Genomic DNA, 17,451 nt, shown 5'->3' with positions numbered 1-17,451 from the left:
TACATATTAAAAGTCAATTATGTAGTCGGCAGGGCTCTTTCTGTACAACTGGTGTGGCTCAGTTTCTACCTGAGTTTGGCAACACTGCCCTAGATCATCTTTTGCCTCAGGATTAAATATGTCCACTTGTCTGCTATTATTTTGTTACTCTCAAAGACAAAAACCAATCATCGATGATTCTACTACCCTTTATTCCTGGGTTGGGAGGAGGTACCCTGAATCACATCCTAAAAACCTAGGACTCTGGATCCCACTATGCCTGGGGCCTGAGCCATATTATTTAACCTCCAGTTCCCCGACTTGAGTGGGAGCATGGCTGTATTTAGGAAGGCTTACTAGATAAGTGGCCACAATCCCTCTCAAGAGGGTATACCATGAAGATGACATTGTCCCAGGGTGGGAGGGCAGGGTGGTCGGGTCTAACCACCTCAAAGCCCATGTAGCTGAAGGCCCGAAGCAAGGCACCTACGAGGGAGGAGAAAGCAAGTCACTAGACGAGCCCTTTTCGAGCTTACCCACTTTATTATCCCTCCACCTCTCCATACCCTTCCTTTGTCTCCCAATTTCCCTCAAGTACTGATAGAAAACTCCCAATAAGGATTACTTCCCAAGCCCACAGTCTCAACAGTGAAGAGGAAAAGGAACAATAGTGAGGGTGTCTCCATCAACACAAGGCCAGGACAGAAAGTGGACAGGGCAGTTTCCCAACCCCAATACCTCGGTCATTCCTAGCATTGTGGAAGTTCACAAACACTGAGTCCACATCTGTTTTCTCCTCCACATACTCCAGTGTCGCTGTCAAACTGGGAGCCAGAGAAAAAGAAGCTACTGAATGTAACCACGCGATAATGGGGGACAAGCCTATTGTCAAATTCATCAGCTGCCTGATCCTTCCTTGAGCTAAACCCGGGGAGCAAGTTTCCTAAGTTGGTGTCGTAAAATACTCCAAATTCTGCAGCTTATTAGACTTATCCAGAGTAAAGTAAAAAGCCAAGGACTCTTCCCACCATAGGAAAAATATTATTCTTCCATATCAGTTTCTAGAAATCTAAGGGGCTCCATGTCTTTGTGTGCCTTAAGCCCATCTCCATTTATCTATGGAACAGGGGTTCCATTTGTGTGCCATCTTAAATATATCTGATATTTAATCCCTATGTGTATCTTGGCTTTTCACACCTAGAGCATCATTTCAGGGATAGCTGACTGCCTGGCTATCCCATGAGAGTAATCCAACTTGGGATAATGAAGGTTCTACTCTCACCTCTCCCGATTGCCTTGGTCCAGTGCCCTGTAGGGGATGTCCAGGAAGAGCCGATGGTCACAGAGGAGGCCGTGCCAGTGGGCAGAAGCCTGAGGGGTGAGGCGGAAGTGGAAATCTAATTGTACTGGGTCCTGGTGGAGCAGGGAATCATTAGCTAGCACCGTCAGGTTCCCAGCCTGTAGAGAAAAAAAAAAGTCAAAGTTAGAAAAATGCTGCCATCCAAACTTGCCCTCCCCCCTCAAAAAAAAAAAGTCATTGGAGCTTTCACAGTATCCCTTAATTCCAGAATTTAACACTCACAAATCAGATTATCTAGATAGCATATTGTCTTAACCTCAATTTAGTAATTATCCCTAGAGGCCTTGCAGTTAGAGGTGGTTGAATTCTTCCCTGGTAGAGTTTAGATAAAGTTGAAGACTTTATTCCTTCTCTTATTTTATCATTCCAAAAGAAAAAAATCTTTCCCAAAACAGCAATACTGTCCTGTTTTCAAGGCAATTATATCAAATCCTTTCCTGCCTACTGCTTACTCTGCTAATTATCATTTAGATTTGTTCTATCTTCCCTCTTATGAGTAAGGAAATGAAAACTGGACATGTCATCTGAAGGATATACTAACGTGGAAAAAGAAGACTGAAGTCAGACCGACACTTGGTTTCTAGTTTTCACTTTGTCACCTTGGGTAATTATGCTCCTCCATGGACCTGTTTATTCAATTGTAAAATGAACTTCAACTAAATTTTTAAATTCCTTACAAATTATGACTTATCTCCTTCAACTGGCTATTCCCCTAGAATGTTGCTATGGAGAGCAAGTACTGGGATGGAGTGGGGGTCCTCTTCAGAGTTCACTTACCGAGTACAGCTCTTTGAGCTGCTCGTGGTCTCCCTGATCAGTGCTTCTGCCCACCTGGAGACCTGCTAGGGACTCAGGAGCACTGGAGGCAGCACCGAGGTCGGAGTGTCAGGTTATCCCTCTCAGTTACGATGTAGCTGGTTAAGAAACAGGGGCCTAAATTAGGTACTCATCTGTGTATGGTGGGAAACACTGGACCCCCTCATGCCATCTCCTTTCCCCAAATCTTAAATCATCCCTCTTCTGCTGTTTTCTAAATCAACATCTTTATTACTAAGAATTCTCCACCCCAAACTCCCAATCTATTTCAGTATTTTCCTACCCCTTGCCAGTTGGTAAAGTTATTTTGAAATTTGAAATGCAGATGGAAGAACAGAGTTTAAAGAAGCAACTGTAGCTTGGGAAAAGCTTAAAAATATTACCTTCTGAGACAAGGGTTACAAGGCATCATCTTCTCCCGAACGGTGAGCCGGTACTTGTAACAGTAATTCAGACAGGCAAGGGGAGAGCAGAATGGGAACAAAGAGTTTAGTTAATTCCCTTTCTTGATAAAAGAAAGGGAATATATAGGAGGGCACAGCCTATAACAAGGCAGTTTCTTAATTCAGTGCCACCCTTTGGCAAAGTGAGATGGGGAGAAAGGATCTGGAGACTTCTGTTACCTACTAGCATTGTGACCCGCTAGGCCAGAGACAGTCCCACTGTGACACGGACAGAAGTCCTGGCCCTAACTCATCTCAGGACCTCATTGTTGCTCTGCATATCTACTTTACCCAGAGGCTCAAAAATATTTCAGAGACAACACGCAGGCTTTCCAATGTTACTCTGAAAGCCATTTCATCTTTTCTCAAAGAATAGTCCCCTCTCCCCATTCTAGGTAGTGGTGTTTTGAGGAGGGAAAGGTTGAAATGTCCTTAATGCAAAGTCATAATCCAAGGGAAGAAGTGTTCTGGAACCTCTTTTCAGAACTGAGGAAGCTACCAGTTTCCTTTTGTGTGACCCATAGCTTAATGTTTTCCCAAAGGTCAATATTCCTTGATATTAAGTAAAGTATTTTTCCAATTACTTGTAAAGATAATTTTAACATTTACTTTTGTAAGATTTTGAATTCCAAATTTTTTTATCCTTCCTTCCCTCTCCACTCCCCAAGAGAGCAAGCAATCTGATATGTTATGCATATACAGTCACACATATTAGTCATGTTGTAAAAGAAAAATCAGAAGGGAAAAAATTGCAAGAAAAAAATGATAATATGCTTTGAGCTGCATTTAGTCTCCATAGTTCTTTCTCCAGATGTGGGTGATGTCTATTGGAATTGTTTTGGATCACTGTATTGCTGAGGAGAGTCTGTCATAGTTGATCATCACATCTTCTTGTTACTGTGTAGAGTGATGATCTGATTCTGCTCACTTTATTCAGCATCAGTTCATGAAAGTCCAAATTTTTCTGAAATCAGCCTGCTCATTTCGTTTTTTAAAATTTTATTTTATTAAAGCTTTTTATTTATGTTACATATGCATGGGTAATTTTTCAACACTGACCCTAGCAAAGCGTTCTGTTCCAAATTATCCCCTCCTTCCACCCCCTCCCTTAGATGGCAGGTAGTCTAATACATGTTAAATGTGTTAAAAATATATGTTAAATCCAATATATGTATACATATTTAAACAGTTATCTTGCTGCACAAAAAAAAAAAAAGAAAAATTGGATCAAGAAGAAAAAAAAAACTGGGAAAGAAAACAAAATGCAAGCAAACAGCAGAGTGAGATTGCTATGTTGTGGTCCACACTCGGTTCCCATAGTCCTTTCTCTGGGTGTAGATGGATGGCTCTCTTCATCACTGAACAATTGGAATTAGTTTGAATCATCTCATCATTGAAGAGAGCCAAGACCATCAGAACTGATCATCTTTGCCGGGTATAATGATCTCTTGGTTCTGCTCATTTCAGTTTGTGTAAGTCTCTCCAGGCCTTTCTGAAATCATCCTGCTGGTCATTTCTTACAGAACAATAATATTTCATGTGCCATAACTTATTCAGCCATTCTCCAACTAACGGACACCCACTCAGGTTCCAGTTTCTGGCCACTACAAAAGGAGCTGCCACAAACATCTTTGTACATATGGGTCCCTTTCCCTCCTTTAAGGTCTCTTTGGGATATAGGCCCAGTAGAAACACTGCTGGGTCAAAGGGTGTGCAGTTTAAAAGCTTTTTGCTGCTGCTCATTTCTTATGAAACAATTACCTTCACATGCCATAATCTATTCAGCCATTCAGCCGTTCCCCAACCGAGGGCAACCGACCTCTCAGCTTCCAATTCTTTGCCACCACAACAGGGGCTGCTATAAACATTTTTGCCCCTGTGCGGCCTGTTCATCTTTTAACTCCCTTTGGTACAGACGCAGTAACGCCCGTTTCTCCAGGCTGCATCGAAACGGTCACTGAATGTAACACAGCAAGTGTCCACTCTTGCAGAACAGATGAGTCCGAAGAATGGCGTCTTGGTTCTTTATAAGGAGAGTTGTCCTAATGTTTGTGGGCTGCATTTGCAAAAGCTTGGGACGACTAGAACCCAGGACCAGCATCAGCGCGTTGGACGTCGCCTGGGTATTTATTGGGAACCTCTTTTCCATTCGGAGCCTGTTTGTATCTTAAAGCGCCGTTCTTCCCCGATACCTAGAACCGGAGGCGGGTGCAACCCTCGGGCTGCTTTGCTGGATTCTGCTGGGACTGCGGTCCCCAAACCGCTAAGGACAGAGTGGGGGCAGGGCTGCCATCCCGCGGCTCGCTGCCTCAGCTCTGCCTGGCCAGGGAACGTCTGGCACGCCGAGGATTCCTCCTCTGGGCCTCAGTTTCCCACTTGGCCCTGCCCGAGGACCCGGCAGAACCGCGAGGGGCGGCTCGCCTGACTGCCTGTCCCCTCACGCGCAGGCGTGGTACGCTCTGAATCAGGCGCGTCTCCGCGCGCCCTTCTGGCCGGGGTCCTTCTTGCCTGCCGTCGCCGGCGCTGCTCTCTCCGAAGCCATGGCGCTGCGCCTGGGCCGGCTGCTGCAGAGCGCGGCCGGGCGGCTGCTTCCGGGGCTCGGCGACGGGACTCCCGGCCTGGGGCGTAATCTTAGTCTCTCCCACACCCGGGTGAGGGATCCGAGGGCTTGCCGGGGAGGGGGAGGGGCCGCGCTCTGAGCGTCAGGGTGGGCCCCCGGGGAGAGTGGGAGGGGAGCCCCGGCCGCCTGACCGAGCCCGCCTCTGTTCCCCCTCTCTGGGCCAGAACACGGTGATCGTGGAGCGCTGGTGGAAGGTCCCGCTGGCCGCCGAGGGCCGGAACCCGCGTCTGCGCCGGCGACACCAGGTGTACCGGCTGGTGGAGGACACCCAGCACCGCCCGAAGGAGACCATGGAACTCATTCTGACCCAGACCATAGAGGGTAAGCAAAGGGCTGGGGCGGCCGGGGCGGAGGCCACCCGCGTGACCCCGGCGAACCCCCCCAAGCGGCAAACGCGGGCTCTCGCTCCGGGACGGCGGCGGAGTCAGAGCAGGGGAGAGAATTGTCTCTGGGGGTATGTTGCGGGGCCCCGAGACGAAAAGGCCAGTGAACTTGGTGGGGATTGAGAAGAGCAGCGTCCTCTTGCCTCCCTGGCACCGTACTGTGCACTCGGCCCCAGGAAGGTCATTCCCTTCCTTTAAGAAGAGCGGGCGTCTCCGACGTCTGTGGCTTATCAGAAGGTGGGTGCCAGGACAAGTAGTCGGCAGAGCCCTCGTTAGGAGAGGCCCGGGGTAAGGCACTGGCATTTTACTCTTCCCTACCCAAGGTTGTCTTCCAACTTAGTAACTGCATGCGGTGGTTAAGCACGTATAGCTTTCTGGTTTCACTCCGAATTACCTTTTATGCTGTCAAGGTAAGCTTTTTGAAGACTTTTCAAGGAGGTGGCCATGAGAGTAAACTCCACTGAGGTGAGGGAGCGGAGATTTTTGTGCCTTAGTTCTGCCTTAATCCCAAAACATCCTAGTTTTTTGTATCCGTTTTCAGGGTGATAACCCTTGAAAAGTTTGATGACCACAGATTTTCTCCAGGTCTCCAGGTAAAGTTTTCTTAACTGATCTTTGTATGGTGTGACCAAGTTCAGGTCCCCCATGTCCAATTTATCAGTGTACTTCCTAAAGTGCTATAACTAGATCTGAATACATTTCTCTAGACAAAGTTTGACCAGTTGAACTGTCGCCTCCCATCTTCTGACTTCCCTTAATGCAACAAAAAATCGTGTTAATTTTGTTTACGCTATTATATTATTGAATTTATAATCCATGAAAAACTCTCAGATACAAAGGCACCGCCATTCTTCTAGTCACAGACTTTCTGGAAATCTCAATGTCATCCTCAAGTCTCATCCCATATCTATTATGTTGTTTTCATCTCTCGCCATATACATCCTCTTATCATTCCACATTTAATAGCTATCGTCTTGGTTCAGATAATTCTCCTCTCTCACCTGGCCTCTTCCTCCCCTCCATGCAAATCAGGTACGTTGACTTAGTTGCTCTTTCTTACACATAACCCTCCATCTCCCATTTCTGCCTTTGTTCTACTTGTGTGTGTGTGTAGAATGCTTTCTCTTCTATTCAGTCTCTTCATTTCCTTGAAGACCCCGGTTAAGTCTCACCTACAAGCAGCCTTTCCTAGTCTCCCCAACTACTGATTTTTCCCCTCTGAGGTTACTCATTGAGTTTGTAGCTATTGTGTATGTACCTCATTATTTACCTGTAGTCTCCTCTGTTGCAGGGTGAGTGCCTTGAAGGTAGGATTTGCTCTTGCCTTTTTATCCCTGTGCTTAGCACAGGGATAAAACTTGATAATTATTGAGTGATTAGCCCTCCATCTCAAAGCAGATTTTTTTTTTTTAGCTCAAGTATAGGATTTACATTTAATGTTTATTTAGTGATTTGATTAATTTCTATTAATGACATTTGGTTTAGTGTGCTAATCTTTAAGCAAAGCTTGTCCCAGCTTTGTGTCATCTCCAAATTGCTTAATTTTGTTTAAGAACAAGGCAAGAAATTGCTATTTCTTAATGGCAGGTTGTCATATATTTATTGTCTATGTATTTGTGAATGTCTATTCCACTTGAATATAAACTCCTTCAGGGCAAAAATTGTTTTCATTGTTGTCTTTCTATCCCCAGGATCTAGTAGTTATACAGAAGATATATAAATCTTACTGATTATGTGGTGAAGACTTGTTCTTCTTGGTTCCAAAAGTTAGAACTTATAGTAGTAGAAGTTAGAGAGGCATATTAATCTCAGTTTAAGGGAACACATCCTATAAATAGTACAGGCTGCCTCAGGAGAGGTGGTCAAGTATTTCTCCCTATTTGAAAAAGCTGGATGATTACTTTGAAGAAAAGATTCAAGTTAGCGATAGGTTATACAGATAAAGTCTGAAGTTCCTTCTAATCTTGAATCCCTGTGATCCCTTCCTTTATATTTTCTAAGTATGTGTATATCTATATTTTCTTGCTATTGGATTGTAAGAACCTTGAGAACAAGTTCTATATCATGTCTATATTTGATTTCCTACAGTATATCTAGCATGCTAACTTGTAATAAACATGTAGCACTGAATTAAATTCAAAAGTGAGAACACAGTTTCTGGGATTTTTTTTTTCCTGAGGCAATTGGGGTTAAGTGACTTTTTTTTTTTTTTTTTTTTTTTTTTTTAGATAATATTTCATCTTTATAGTGTTTCATATCTACAGGGCAATTTGAAAAAACACTTAGTTTAGTCCTCAAATGATATATCTAATTATTATCCTTGCTTTACAAATGAGGAAACTAATGCTCTCAGAAAGATTAAATGACTTGCCTAATGTAACACATCTTATAAGGGCTCATGCTCAGATTTTCCTGACTTTAAATCCCAATAATCTTGCTGTGATACAAACATTTGAATTTTTCAATAGGGAGACACCTGCATAGAGAACATCATATCTATTTACAAATAGACATAAAAGAAACCAAAGGATGTCCTTAGTTGACGTATGTCCATATTTCTCTTTTCTAAAAAAATTAAACATCAAATAAGAACATCTCTTCAGTTTGCTTTCCCTTTTTGAGTTATCTGATGTAATCAATATTTATTATCGTTTCCTTTGGCAGACCTCGGGGTCCGAGGTGCTACTGTCTCAGTGAAGAAGTCATTGGGTCGGAATAAATTGCTTCCTCAAGGTCTGGCTGTGTACCCATCTCCAGAGAATAAGAAGATGTTTGAGGCAGAAAACCAGGTGAGCAAGGAGGGGTGAACAGGCAGTGGAAACAGTGGTTAAAACCCTCAATCTTCCTGGAAGGATAATGGGTTATCTAGTTCAGTTTTGAAATTTAATTTGAAAACATAGAAGTGAAAGGAAGGAATGGGATAAAGAAGTTCAAAGCTATTGCCTTCTCAAGCAAGAGGGAAATATTTACCACTGGACTCTTTTCTTTTCCCCCATGGCTCTTTATCTCATCTAGTTGCGGCAGGAAGGGAAGATGGAGAAGCTCCAGACCAAGACTGGAGTGACGGTGAGTGGGGATCCATCAATCAGAATTTGAATGCCTCCTACAAAAGTCCCGATCTTTCCTAATGAGAAGCAACTTTGATTTTTTTTTTCCCTCAGTCCTCCAGAATCCTAATAATCACTAACTAAGAGTGATATGAAGATGGGGGAGGAAATGGAGTCAAAACGGAGGAACAAGCCCCAGTTTGTGGAGCTACCACTGAGGAATCCTTGACAATGCTAGGTCCTTTGGAGAGATGTTTCCTTTGGAAACAGAGTCCTGCTCATTGCCCTCAGTGAGCTTATTTAGTTTATTGTTAATATAACTAGCATTTATATAGTGCTTATTTTGTGTGAAATACTATACTAAATGCTTTAGAGTTATTTCATTTGATCCTTAAAACAACCCTGGGAGGCATAAAGCTTCCCAAAGAGCTTCAGAAAGTTCTGAGTGTTCTGAGAAATTAGTAGATGGTCAGACCAGATTGTAAAGTACCTTGAATTCCAAGTGGAAGGAACTTGAACTTTATCCAGGAAGGATATTTACCTATATAGGGAAGGCTTTCCAATGTAATACTAATGCTAAGCCATCCTTCTATAATAATCAGAAAAGCTGAATGTATTAGTCTTCTAGGATCATAAATTTAAGACACCCAATTGACAAAATGCATAAAATGTACTTCCTCCCTAAACTATGTAGTATACAACTCCCTGCAATAATGTCTCCATCCTTCCAAACTCATTCCTCACCTTCCTTCTTCCACTGCCTCAGACAGTGAAATTCCTCAAAAAATGTCACCTGGAAGTAGGAATGAAGAATAATGTCAAATGGGAGCTGAATCCTGAAATTGTCTGCCGCCACTTTTTCAAAAATGTGAGTTTGCATTGCTTGATGACCACATCTGTTAGGCCGTCACAGATTTCTGTGCTGGAGGGGGAACTGGGGAAGGGGCTAATAGAAATAAAAGGCATTCCTTAGATTACAGGCCTCAGAACGGTATCATTCAGATTGGGGGGCCAGAGAGGGCAGAATTGGTTTTATTTTCTAGATGAAGAGAAAGCAGCTAGGAAAACAGTGAGGTGTACGATCAGGTTTGCTGTTGGTGTGTGGAATGGAAAGAAAATTGGCCTTGGATCTGCTTTTTACTAACTGTGTGACCTCTGGGCAAATCATAGCTTAAGCCTTCAACCTCCTTATCTGTGAAACGAGAATAATAATATTGGACCTGTTTGTATCATAGGACCATCTTGAAAATAAAAGATAAATTTGTACAAAAGTACTTTAAAAGTTGTAAAGATTTCTTACATGGAAACCAGCAGGCATTTGCCAGTGATATTCTGTAGTCGATCATCACACAATTGCCTAAGAAAAAGTGGATATTGCAAAAGTCTCTCCCTGTTTTTTCTTTTGCTGGTTATTTAAAAAGCATTTGATTTAGTGACTCCAGATATTGTGTGAAGGTCTCACCTCCACAATCCATAAACACTGAAGAACAGCATTAGTTATACCTACCATCATTTTTTATACAAGCTGGATTTGGGGGAAGAGTTTGGTTTTTATCGAGATCACAATAGGAAATGTACAGTCGTGATCTGTTATGTAGTACAATGGAGAGTAATGGATTTGATGCCAGAAGTCTTAGAATCAAATCCTGGCTCTGCTCTTTAATCTTGTGTGGACTTCAGCAAGTCACTTAGCATGTGAGGATGTTCCCTTCTATGTGAAATGAAGGTGTATTGGCCCTTCAAAGAGCCTTTCTATCTGAATCTAATATCCTAAGATTGGATTGGCTCCTTGCTTGTTTCCGTTTATTTTTCTCCCTGTGGCAAATTGAAACAATACCCAAATTGGCTTTTATCAAATCTTTGCACAAGAGTGGGCTAGACTGGAAAATTTTGGAAGTAGTTTGGTGTGGCTTTTCTCCAAAGGTAGTTTTGTGGTAGGATTTCCACCTGCTATGAGATTGAATCTTGTTTTGCAGCTTGGGGTAGTAGTATCCCCACATGCCCTAAAGCTACCTGAAGAACCGATCACAAGATGGGGCGAGTACTGGTGTGAGGTGACGGTGAGTTTCTCCCTTGCGTGAATCCGTTTTCTTATTCTAATTGGAAACCAAATTGAAGAGGTAATGCTAAATGGTTTTCTTAGAATGGTATTATTTCCAATTCCTGTCTGTCTACAGGTGAATGGGCTTGATACGGTGAGGGTCCCCATGTCTGTGGTGAACTTTGAGAGGCCCAAGACCAAGAGGTACAAGCGTTGGTTAGCCCGTCAAGCTGCCAATAAATGATCTCCCACCAGTAAAGAACTTCTCTTTCTACTTGTGGCAACCACATATCCTCCAGGCCCTGCTCTGGAATTATTGGAGCAAATCTTGCTTCTCTCCCTGTGACGTAGTTTGGGTCTGAGTGGCAATCAAGAGAACACCACATCATGGATGTTTTCCAGCACCTTTCACTGTCCATATACTGCCCTTACTCCAGAGCTGGTTGGGAAGCACAGGAGTCAGTAGATGTAATAAGGATTTGAATTGACCCTGAGGCATCTTCCAAACAATCAGACTGAGCTGCTCTAAAGGAATAGACATGGAAGTCCTAGGCAGCCTCCCCAGGATCTCTCCATTTTGGGGGGGGGGGAATACTGCACAAAGCCACCACCTACATTATGATCATAAATAAAGAGATATTGTGCTTTTTAGAGGTGTGATTACTTGGGGACTCCAGTTATGAGAATAATTAATATTTGAGCCAGATTCTTGAGGTGCTAAGCTTTGGCCCTAGATAGTTTAGAAAAAAAAAAAAATGAGATTCCCACATAAAATAATCATGGACAAGTTATTCTTGGCTAGTGTGATGAAAGGAGTAGACTGCCTCTAGTTGCATTTTCTGGTGATAGAAGTAAAATGAATGTTTTCCCTGAGTTATTAGTGCCTTGCTTTCTGTTTTATATTGGAACCACCACTGTACGTGTTGTTTCCTCCCAACAGAATGTAAAACTCCTTTCGTGTTTTCACGTGTTATCTGAAGTGCTTCATAAAAATGTTGTTATAGGACGTGCTAAATAAATGGAAGGTGAAAAATAGGAATTTTGTATTGGTCTAGTGCAGTTAAAAAGCTCTTCCTTAGCACAGCATACTAGGCAGCCCTTGGAGGTGCTAAGAAGTTACAAAACTTTATAAAACTTTAGGAATTAGAAAGACATGACAAGACCCTGCTCTTAAAAAGAAACAGGGCTAAAGACAGGTGTTGGAAGAGGTGAAGCTTCACTTTACTCCTCTGTAAAACAAGGGGTTTGACCCAATGATCTCCGAGGACCTCTCCATCTCTACATCTGAGGTACTGCAGCACACTAGTTTTAGGAATTGGAAAAGCTATGTAGAAGGGAAATGACCCTGGTTTCAGAATTGGTTCCAGGGCAGATCTAGAAACAAGGAATGAGAATGATAAGGTTTTTTTAACTCCAAAAAAGACAATAGGCTAATGTCGCAAGCTGATTGTCACCCCCGTGTTCCATGTCAGATAATAGTAAAGAATAAAAAGCAGCCAGTACTGATGTGGACGTTACTTGTCTTTGCTCCACATCACTATGAGGAATCCCCACTTATTTCTTGCACTCACAAAACCAACATTCAGCATATTATGGGATGTATACTAGACTGAAATTACAGAAGGAACATGGGTCCCAAGAATGGAGGAGTCATTTGAGATTCTACAGTGAGACAGAGTAACTCACTACCAATAGGAATAGAGCAGGGGCTCAGGACTACAATGAAATAAAGCAGGGAAAAGTCCATTTTAATGCAAAGCTTTATAACACAAGGGGAAAAGACCAGGGCAACTTACGAACCCATGATGACAGAGCAGATTTCTGAATGTTCTATGACCCTGTGAAACAAGAACAGGTTTAACTACACCAGCAATGTGAAGTTTGCCCCATTCCTCAAAGTTATTTCAGAAATCCCTTGGACTAAAAATCATGCACCAGTCCTAACAGCAAAACCGAATCGCACCAGAAAATAATCCTGTTAGCAAAGGAACTGAGAGCTTCTGTCTCTCCTTATTCTTGGGACCATGAAGAATCCCATTCCCAGGAGGGAATGAACCATGAGCACTTGTATGGGACAGACAAAGCCAGCAACCCTTCTCTGCCAAGGAGGCACAGAAGGAGATGGCAAGAGTCTGAAATTGAGCAGGAAAAGCACAATTTACAAGATTTAATAATCATTAAAGCTGTCAACTTTTCCCTCACTTTTTTGCCTTCAGTTGTTCCTACCTCACTAAGTCAAATATGTCTTGCTTCTAACACATCATTGACACTCCTTGCTCTTTTCTTCACCTCCGCTAAACCTCAATAAAATGAAGTACCAAATATTTTAAATCTTGACTCATTCTGCCAACAGTCTTTTAAGCTCTGGACACAAGAGTATGTTTTCACAATAAAGCTTCAGTAGATATGGTAACATCCAAAAAGCTAGATTTCCTCTCACCTTTGTTCCCAATAGCAGAACATCACGGTTCTGCTAATTGCTTTTGCTTTTGTAATTCAATTAATTGCATCTGTATCTTCCCAGGAAGTCTTGGATCTGTGAAGTACTCTGAGTTAAGCAAAAAGAAGTAATTTGAGTGGGGGGCAAAAATGTGGAGCAAACAGTTTACTGTAAGAGAGAGAAGTGAATCTCAACATCATTTCATGATTTTGTGGGAAAAACTCTCTTTCTCCAAAGACTCAGTTTCCCTTGGTTTAACTAACTGTATTTGCTTATCTACCTGCTCTAATGCCCAGGGAAAATTCTGAAGAAAGATTTTCTTGGCTTTTCTGCCTCCCTAGTTCATTTCTTTCTCCCCCTCTCTGAGATTATCCTCTCACAGGGAGCCAGACCTCAGGAAGACAACAGCAAGATTTCCTACAGACGGCAGAGTATGAATCAGGCAATATATGCTTGTTGTAATTTCCTTAGATAGCACTGAAGATAATCTAATAATTCTTCGGTTTAGTAGCAAAGGACCAAGAGGTCATCTGGCCAGTACATCCACCACTTCCTAAGCATATACTATTGCATGAAAGAACTCTGCTTCCTTTGTATAACTTCAACATTTAAACATCTGTTATGTGCCAGGTACCATACTAGGTTCTAAGGATCCAGAGAGAAAAAGAAAGTCTCTGGCCACAAAGAGTTTATGGTCTCCAAAAAAAAAAAAAAAATGTACACAAAACTAAATGTAATTTCTAGACATAAGAATATTAGCATCTGGGATACTGGATCAGCTTTCTGTAGGATGTGGCATTGAGCTGAATCCCTTAAAAAAAGGGATTATAAGAGGTGGAGGTGAGGTAGGAATTTATCCCAGGGATGGAGTGCATCAGGGAGCCTTCCCTCTCCCTTTCCTTCTCTCCTCCCTCCCTCCCACTTTTAAGGGCATAAAGACATATTCATGGAGGCTATGGTGTAGAACTTAACAAATAATCTACCCTGGGAGGTTCTGCTTTATCTCTCATCTGTCCATAGTCTGAGGAAATGGTGTTGAAAGAAGGGCTCCTACTTGCCAGGATCCCACCAAATAAACTCCATGCTGCAGCGACTTTGCCAATCTAAACTTGCAATAGCTTTTGCCCTGATTTGTTCAAACACCCCAAAATTATAGTCTCACCTGCAGCAAATTCTTGAATGTCCACTGGTCTTTTCAAAAACATTTCTCTGGAGAATAGAAAGGGGGAAAAAAAAACCTTCAAAACAAGCAGTTCTTTGATTTCATAAGGCATTTTCATCAGAAAGAAAACAGGTTGATTCATGGCTTAATTGGAAGGGTTTTGAGTTTTACTTCAAAATAGATTATAATCTGATCTATTCTTGACAGAAAAACATTTTTATGTTTTCTGCACTGGGCTCTAGAGTCTCTAGAACCCCTTCTTAGAATCATATTGTCAAATGCATAAAATAAAATATTTTGGATTACAAAGGAAATCAACTTCAATAAAGTAAAGATGTAATTTTTCCCCATCTGAGTTCAAGTTTCCTGAAGTTTATCCACAAACTTCTCCTGGACTCCCGGTTTAAGAACTACCTTACAAATAAAATGCATGCAGGTATACCTCACTTTATGGGATGAGCCAGGTTGGTTTAAAATGAATTCTATTTTCTCAATGATTTACATTATGAAATTGGAGATAAGACTAGTGTGAAGTTCTTTAAAAAGCAAACATTACCATGGTTTACCATCTTATTTCATACTGAGAACTACAGAATACAGGTAGTGCTATTTCAGCCTAGGAGTTGCAATTCATTTTTTTTCTTTGCATTACTTTTCCAGTTTTTAGACTCCCCCTCAGGTATCAGCCACATATCCTGTCAGGTCTTGACGAAATAACGTGCCCCATAGCCACCTCTGGCACCATTTCCTCTCGGACCCGCGAGGCTCTACTTTCACTGCACCCTCACTGACAAACAACAGCCTCCCCCTGGACTTTCTTCAGACCAAGTGGGAGAAATTCGCCGCCGGGCAGCTCCTCCGACCGCCTTGCACGGCCCCCTGTCCCCCTCTCCCCCTCCCCTGCCCCCCATAGACCCAGGCTGTGGCAGAGCTGGGCCTTTAGCAATTATGTCATTCAGGTACCCACCTGGATCCCCGCCTTCTCCAAGTGAATCCCAGTAGAAGTGGATTATGGGGCTGGATTTGGCAAGGTGAGCCAGACCACAAACCCAGCCACCGCCCCCCGCCCCCAGCTGCCAAGTGTAGGACCACGAACCCGGGCCCCTCACTTTCACTGCCTTAGATAACGATAACGGCTTTATTCTCCAAACCCCTCCCACCCACCCCTCCAATTCGTTCCCGGAGTAACAGGGACAGGCCGTAATCCATCTCTCTTCGTCCCTTCAGAGTCCCATATAATGACCCTGACCAGGGTAGGGATTTAGCGGGGAGTCCCTCATTTGGGCTTCCGGCATCACACAGAGCCCGCGCCCCAACGCTCTCTGCTTGGTCCGTGCCTTCATGGCCGCTGAAGACGCGCCCGTCCCCGGGAGCCTCCCCGGGGGCGGCCCGCAGTAATGTGGCGAATGGCCCCAATGGGGCCGAGGGGATTCCTTTTCTCGCAGCGCTCCCCGCCTTTACGACGCCTGGGGGCTGCACGAAGTTTCTAGGGACCGTTTCCAGAGTCGAGCTTCCCTCCCAGCATGGGGCGCTCACTTGCGGGCGGCGGCAGCCCGGACTCGGGCCACCCGCGGGGTGTGTCGGGGCTGGGGAGGTCTCAGAGCCACCCACCTGAAAAAGCCGCTCAGCAGCAGCTTCACCTCCTTGTGCGAGCGCAGGTACTTCTCGTTCGCTATGCGCGTGCTGATCTGAGAGGGAGGCAGGGGGGAGGGGGGGCTAAGGAAAGGGGCGGGATCGAGGAGGTAGGGGAGAGGAAGCCCCGCCTACTCCCGCCTCCCCGACCGGATCCGGGTTCCCCGAGGAGGGGCGGGGCGGGAAACGAAGCTCTGCCCACCTCTCGCTCCTCTCTGGGCCCCTCCGTACAGTGTCCGCATTATCTTACGCACCGCCCCTCCCCCCGCCATCCCTCCTTCGGCCGGGGCTGTGCGCACCTTGAAATCCCGAAGTCGGGAGAGCTGCTCTGCGCTCAGCGACCCGGGGTCGGGACCCTCTAGCCCCGAGCTCAGAGAAGCCATCTTGTCGCCGTCGCTATGGCGACGCTCAGGCGGCCCCGCCCCCCTTCGCGCGCTGGGGGCGGGGCTCCTAGGGGCGGAGGCTGAGGGGGAGTCATTTTGAGGCGGGGCTCGAGGGAGGTCCTCCGGCTCGTGGAGAAGGGCGGGCGTTCGGCGGCCACGCGGTCCAGCCTGGGCCGCGGAGGCCCCGCGAAGTAAGTAGCGTCTAGCGAGTGCCCAGCGAGCGCCGCCCGCAGGCGGGCTCGGGACCGGCAGATTTCGAATCCAGGACCTCTGACCGCAGACCCGTCGCTCTCCCCCCCCCCCCCCCCACCCCCCAGTCACGGCCCTGCGGGAGGCGCCTTTGCAGTCCCCGGTTACCCTGACAGCGCTCAGGCGCGCTCCGGGCGGGGCCCGCAGCCCGACCCCAGAGGCAAAGGCCCGCGCGCGAACTCCGCCGCTCACCCTGGCCTCGGGCTAGTCTTCCAAGCGGGGAGGCAAAACCCACGTTCCCCGGCGGATCCCAGGGCATCATGAGAAGGGGAGGGAGAGCAGCGCCCGGGTCCGAGAGGCCTCCGGGGGAAGAGGGGAAGAGCTGGCCCCCCGGGGGCCTTCCCCGGGCGCAGGATGCTGGGGTGTGGCCGCCTGGCCCCTGCCTGCCCGAGTCCGAGCTGCCGCGGGCGCACCCGCACCTCCCCGGCCCCCGAACTGACCGCCCGGCCTAGCCCGGCGTTGAAGCGCCGTCCTCGGGAGTCGGGCCGCCTGCCGCGCACGGCTTCCGCCCGGTTTGCTCAGACTGCTCCGCGCGCTCCCTCACGCTGCAGCGTCCCCGGCGTGAGCTCCAGGGCCTCGGCCAGTCCTCCCCTCTGAGGCCTCCGCAGCAGGGCCCGGCCCTGAGGCCGCGCATCCTCTTGGTGCGAGAGGCCTCCTCCTCGGGTAAATGAGGGCGGCTCACTCAGCTGGGCCCAACGCAGATCGGGTGCCCCCGTGTGCCCAGGGCGCCGGGGCAGAGTCACAGAATCGGTGTCCCCGTTGCTTCTGGAGCGGCCAGGGGCCCGAGTGAGCCAGCACGGGTCAGCGCACCTTCGCCGTCGCGCTCAAGACTTGGCACTGCCCCCGATTAGAACCCAAGGCCCCCGAAAGCTGGTTTTTGGTCCCTGGTGTGTGCG

At 45.8% G+C, this 17,451-nt stretch overlaps 3 protein-coding genes across 3 annotated transcripts; 1 reads left to right on the top strand and 2 right to left on the bottom strand.

The window, feature by feature from the left end:
- Positions 1 to 172: 172 nt before the first annotated feature.
- Positions 173 to 2,773, bottom strand: OAZ3 (ornithine decarboxylase antizyme 3). The gene is given in 5 exon segments (NM_001290301.1): positions 173 to 465; positions 718 to 803; positions 1,262 to 1,437; positions 2,117 to 2,253; positions 2,539 to 2,773. Coding segments are annotated over 5 exon segments (570 nt in total). The 5' UTR covers positions 2,568 to 2,773; the 3' UTR covers positions 173 to 322.
- Positions 2,774 to 5,100: 2,327 nt separating this feature from the next.
- Positions 5,101 to 11,340, top strand: MRPL9 (mitochondrial ribosomal protein L9). The gene is made up of 7 exons (XM_023503570.2): positions 5,101 to 5,249; positions 5,383 to 5,539; positions 8,266 to 8,390; positions 8,617 to 8,667; positions 9,415 to 9,516; positions 10,625 to 10,708; positions 10,826 to 11,340. The coding sequence occupies exons 1-7, from the start codon at positions 5,139 to 5,141 to the stop codon at positions 10,931 to 10,933; spliced, it is 738 nt and encodes a 245-aa protein (XP_023359338.1). The 5' UTR covers positions 5,101 to 5,138; the 3' UTR covers positions 10,934 to 11,340.
- A 1,071-nt stretch (positions 11,341 to 12,411) lies between these two features.
- RIIAD1 (regulatory subunit of type II PKA R-subunit domain containing 1) lies at positions 12,412 to 16,814 on the bottom strand. Its single transcript, XM_031968722.1, is given in 7 exon segments — positions 12,412 to 12,527; positions 13,130 to 13,237; positions 14,292 to 14,338; positions 15,903 to 15,979; positions 16,223 to 16,393; positions 16,396 to 16,596; positions 16,791 to 16,814. Coding segments are annotated over 6 exon segments (606 nt in total). The 3' UTR covers positions 12,412 to 12,527; positions 13,130 to 13,151.
- Positions 16,815 to 17,451: the final 637 nt, after the last annotated feature.

This window comes from Sarcophilus harrisii, chromosome 4, assembly GCF_902635505.1.
Source record: "Sarcophilus harrisii chromosome 4, mSarHar1.11, whole genome shotgun sequence".
Taxonomy (NCBI): Eukaryota; Metazoa; Chordata; class Mammalia; order Dasyuromorphia; family Dasyuridae; genus Sarcophilus; species Sarcophilus harrisii.
The sequence above is the reverse complement of the archived record's forward strand: the minus strand, read 5'-3'. Positions and strand labels throughout refer to the sequence as shown.

What these genes read in the sequence shown, in the direction of transcription:
- MRPL9 (XM_023503570.2), top strand. Translation starts at nt 5,139, where the DNA reads ATGGCGCTGCGCCTGGGCCGGCTGCTGCAGAGCGCGGCCGGGCGGCTG. An exon ending in GCCGCCACTTTTTCAAAAAT is followed by an intron (nt 9,517 to 10,624) that starts GTGAGTTTGCAT and finishes CTTGTTTTGCAG; the next exon opens with CTTGGGGTAGTAGTATCCCC. An exon ending in AGTACTGGTGTGAGGTGACG is followed by an intron (nt 10,709 to 10,825) that starts GTGAGTTTCTCC and finishes GTCTGTCTACAG; the next exon opens with GTGAATGGGCTTGATACGGT.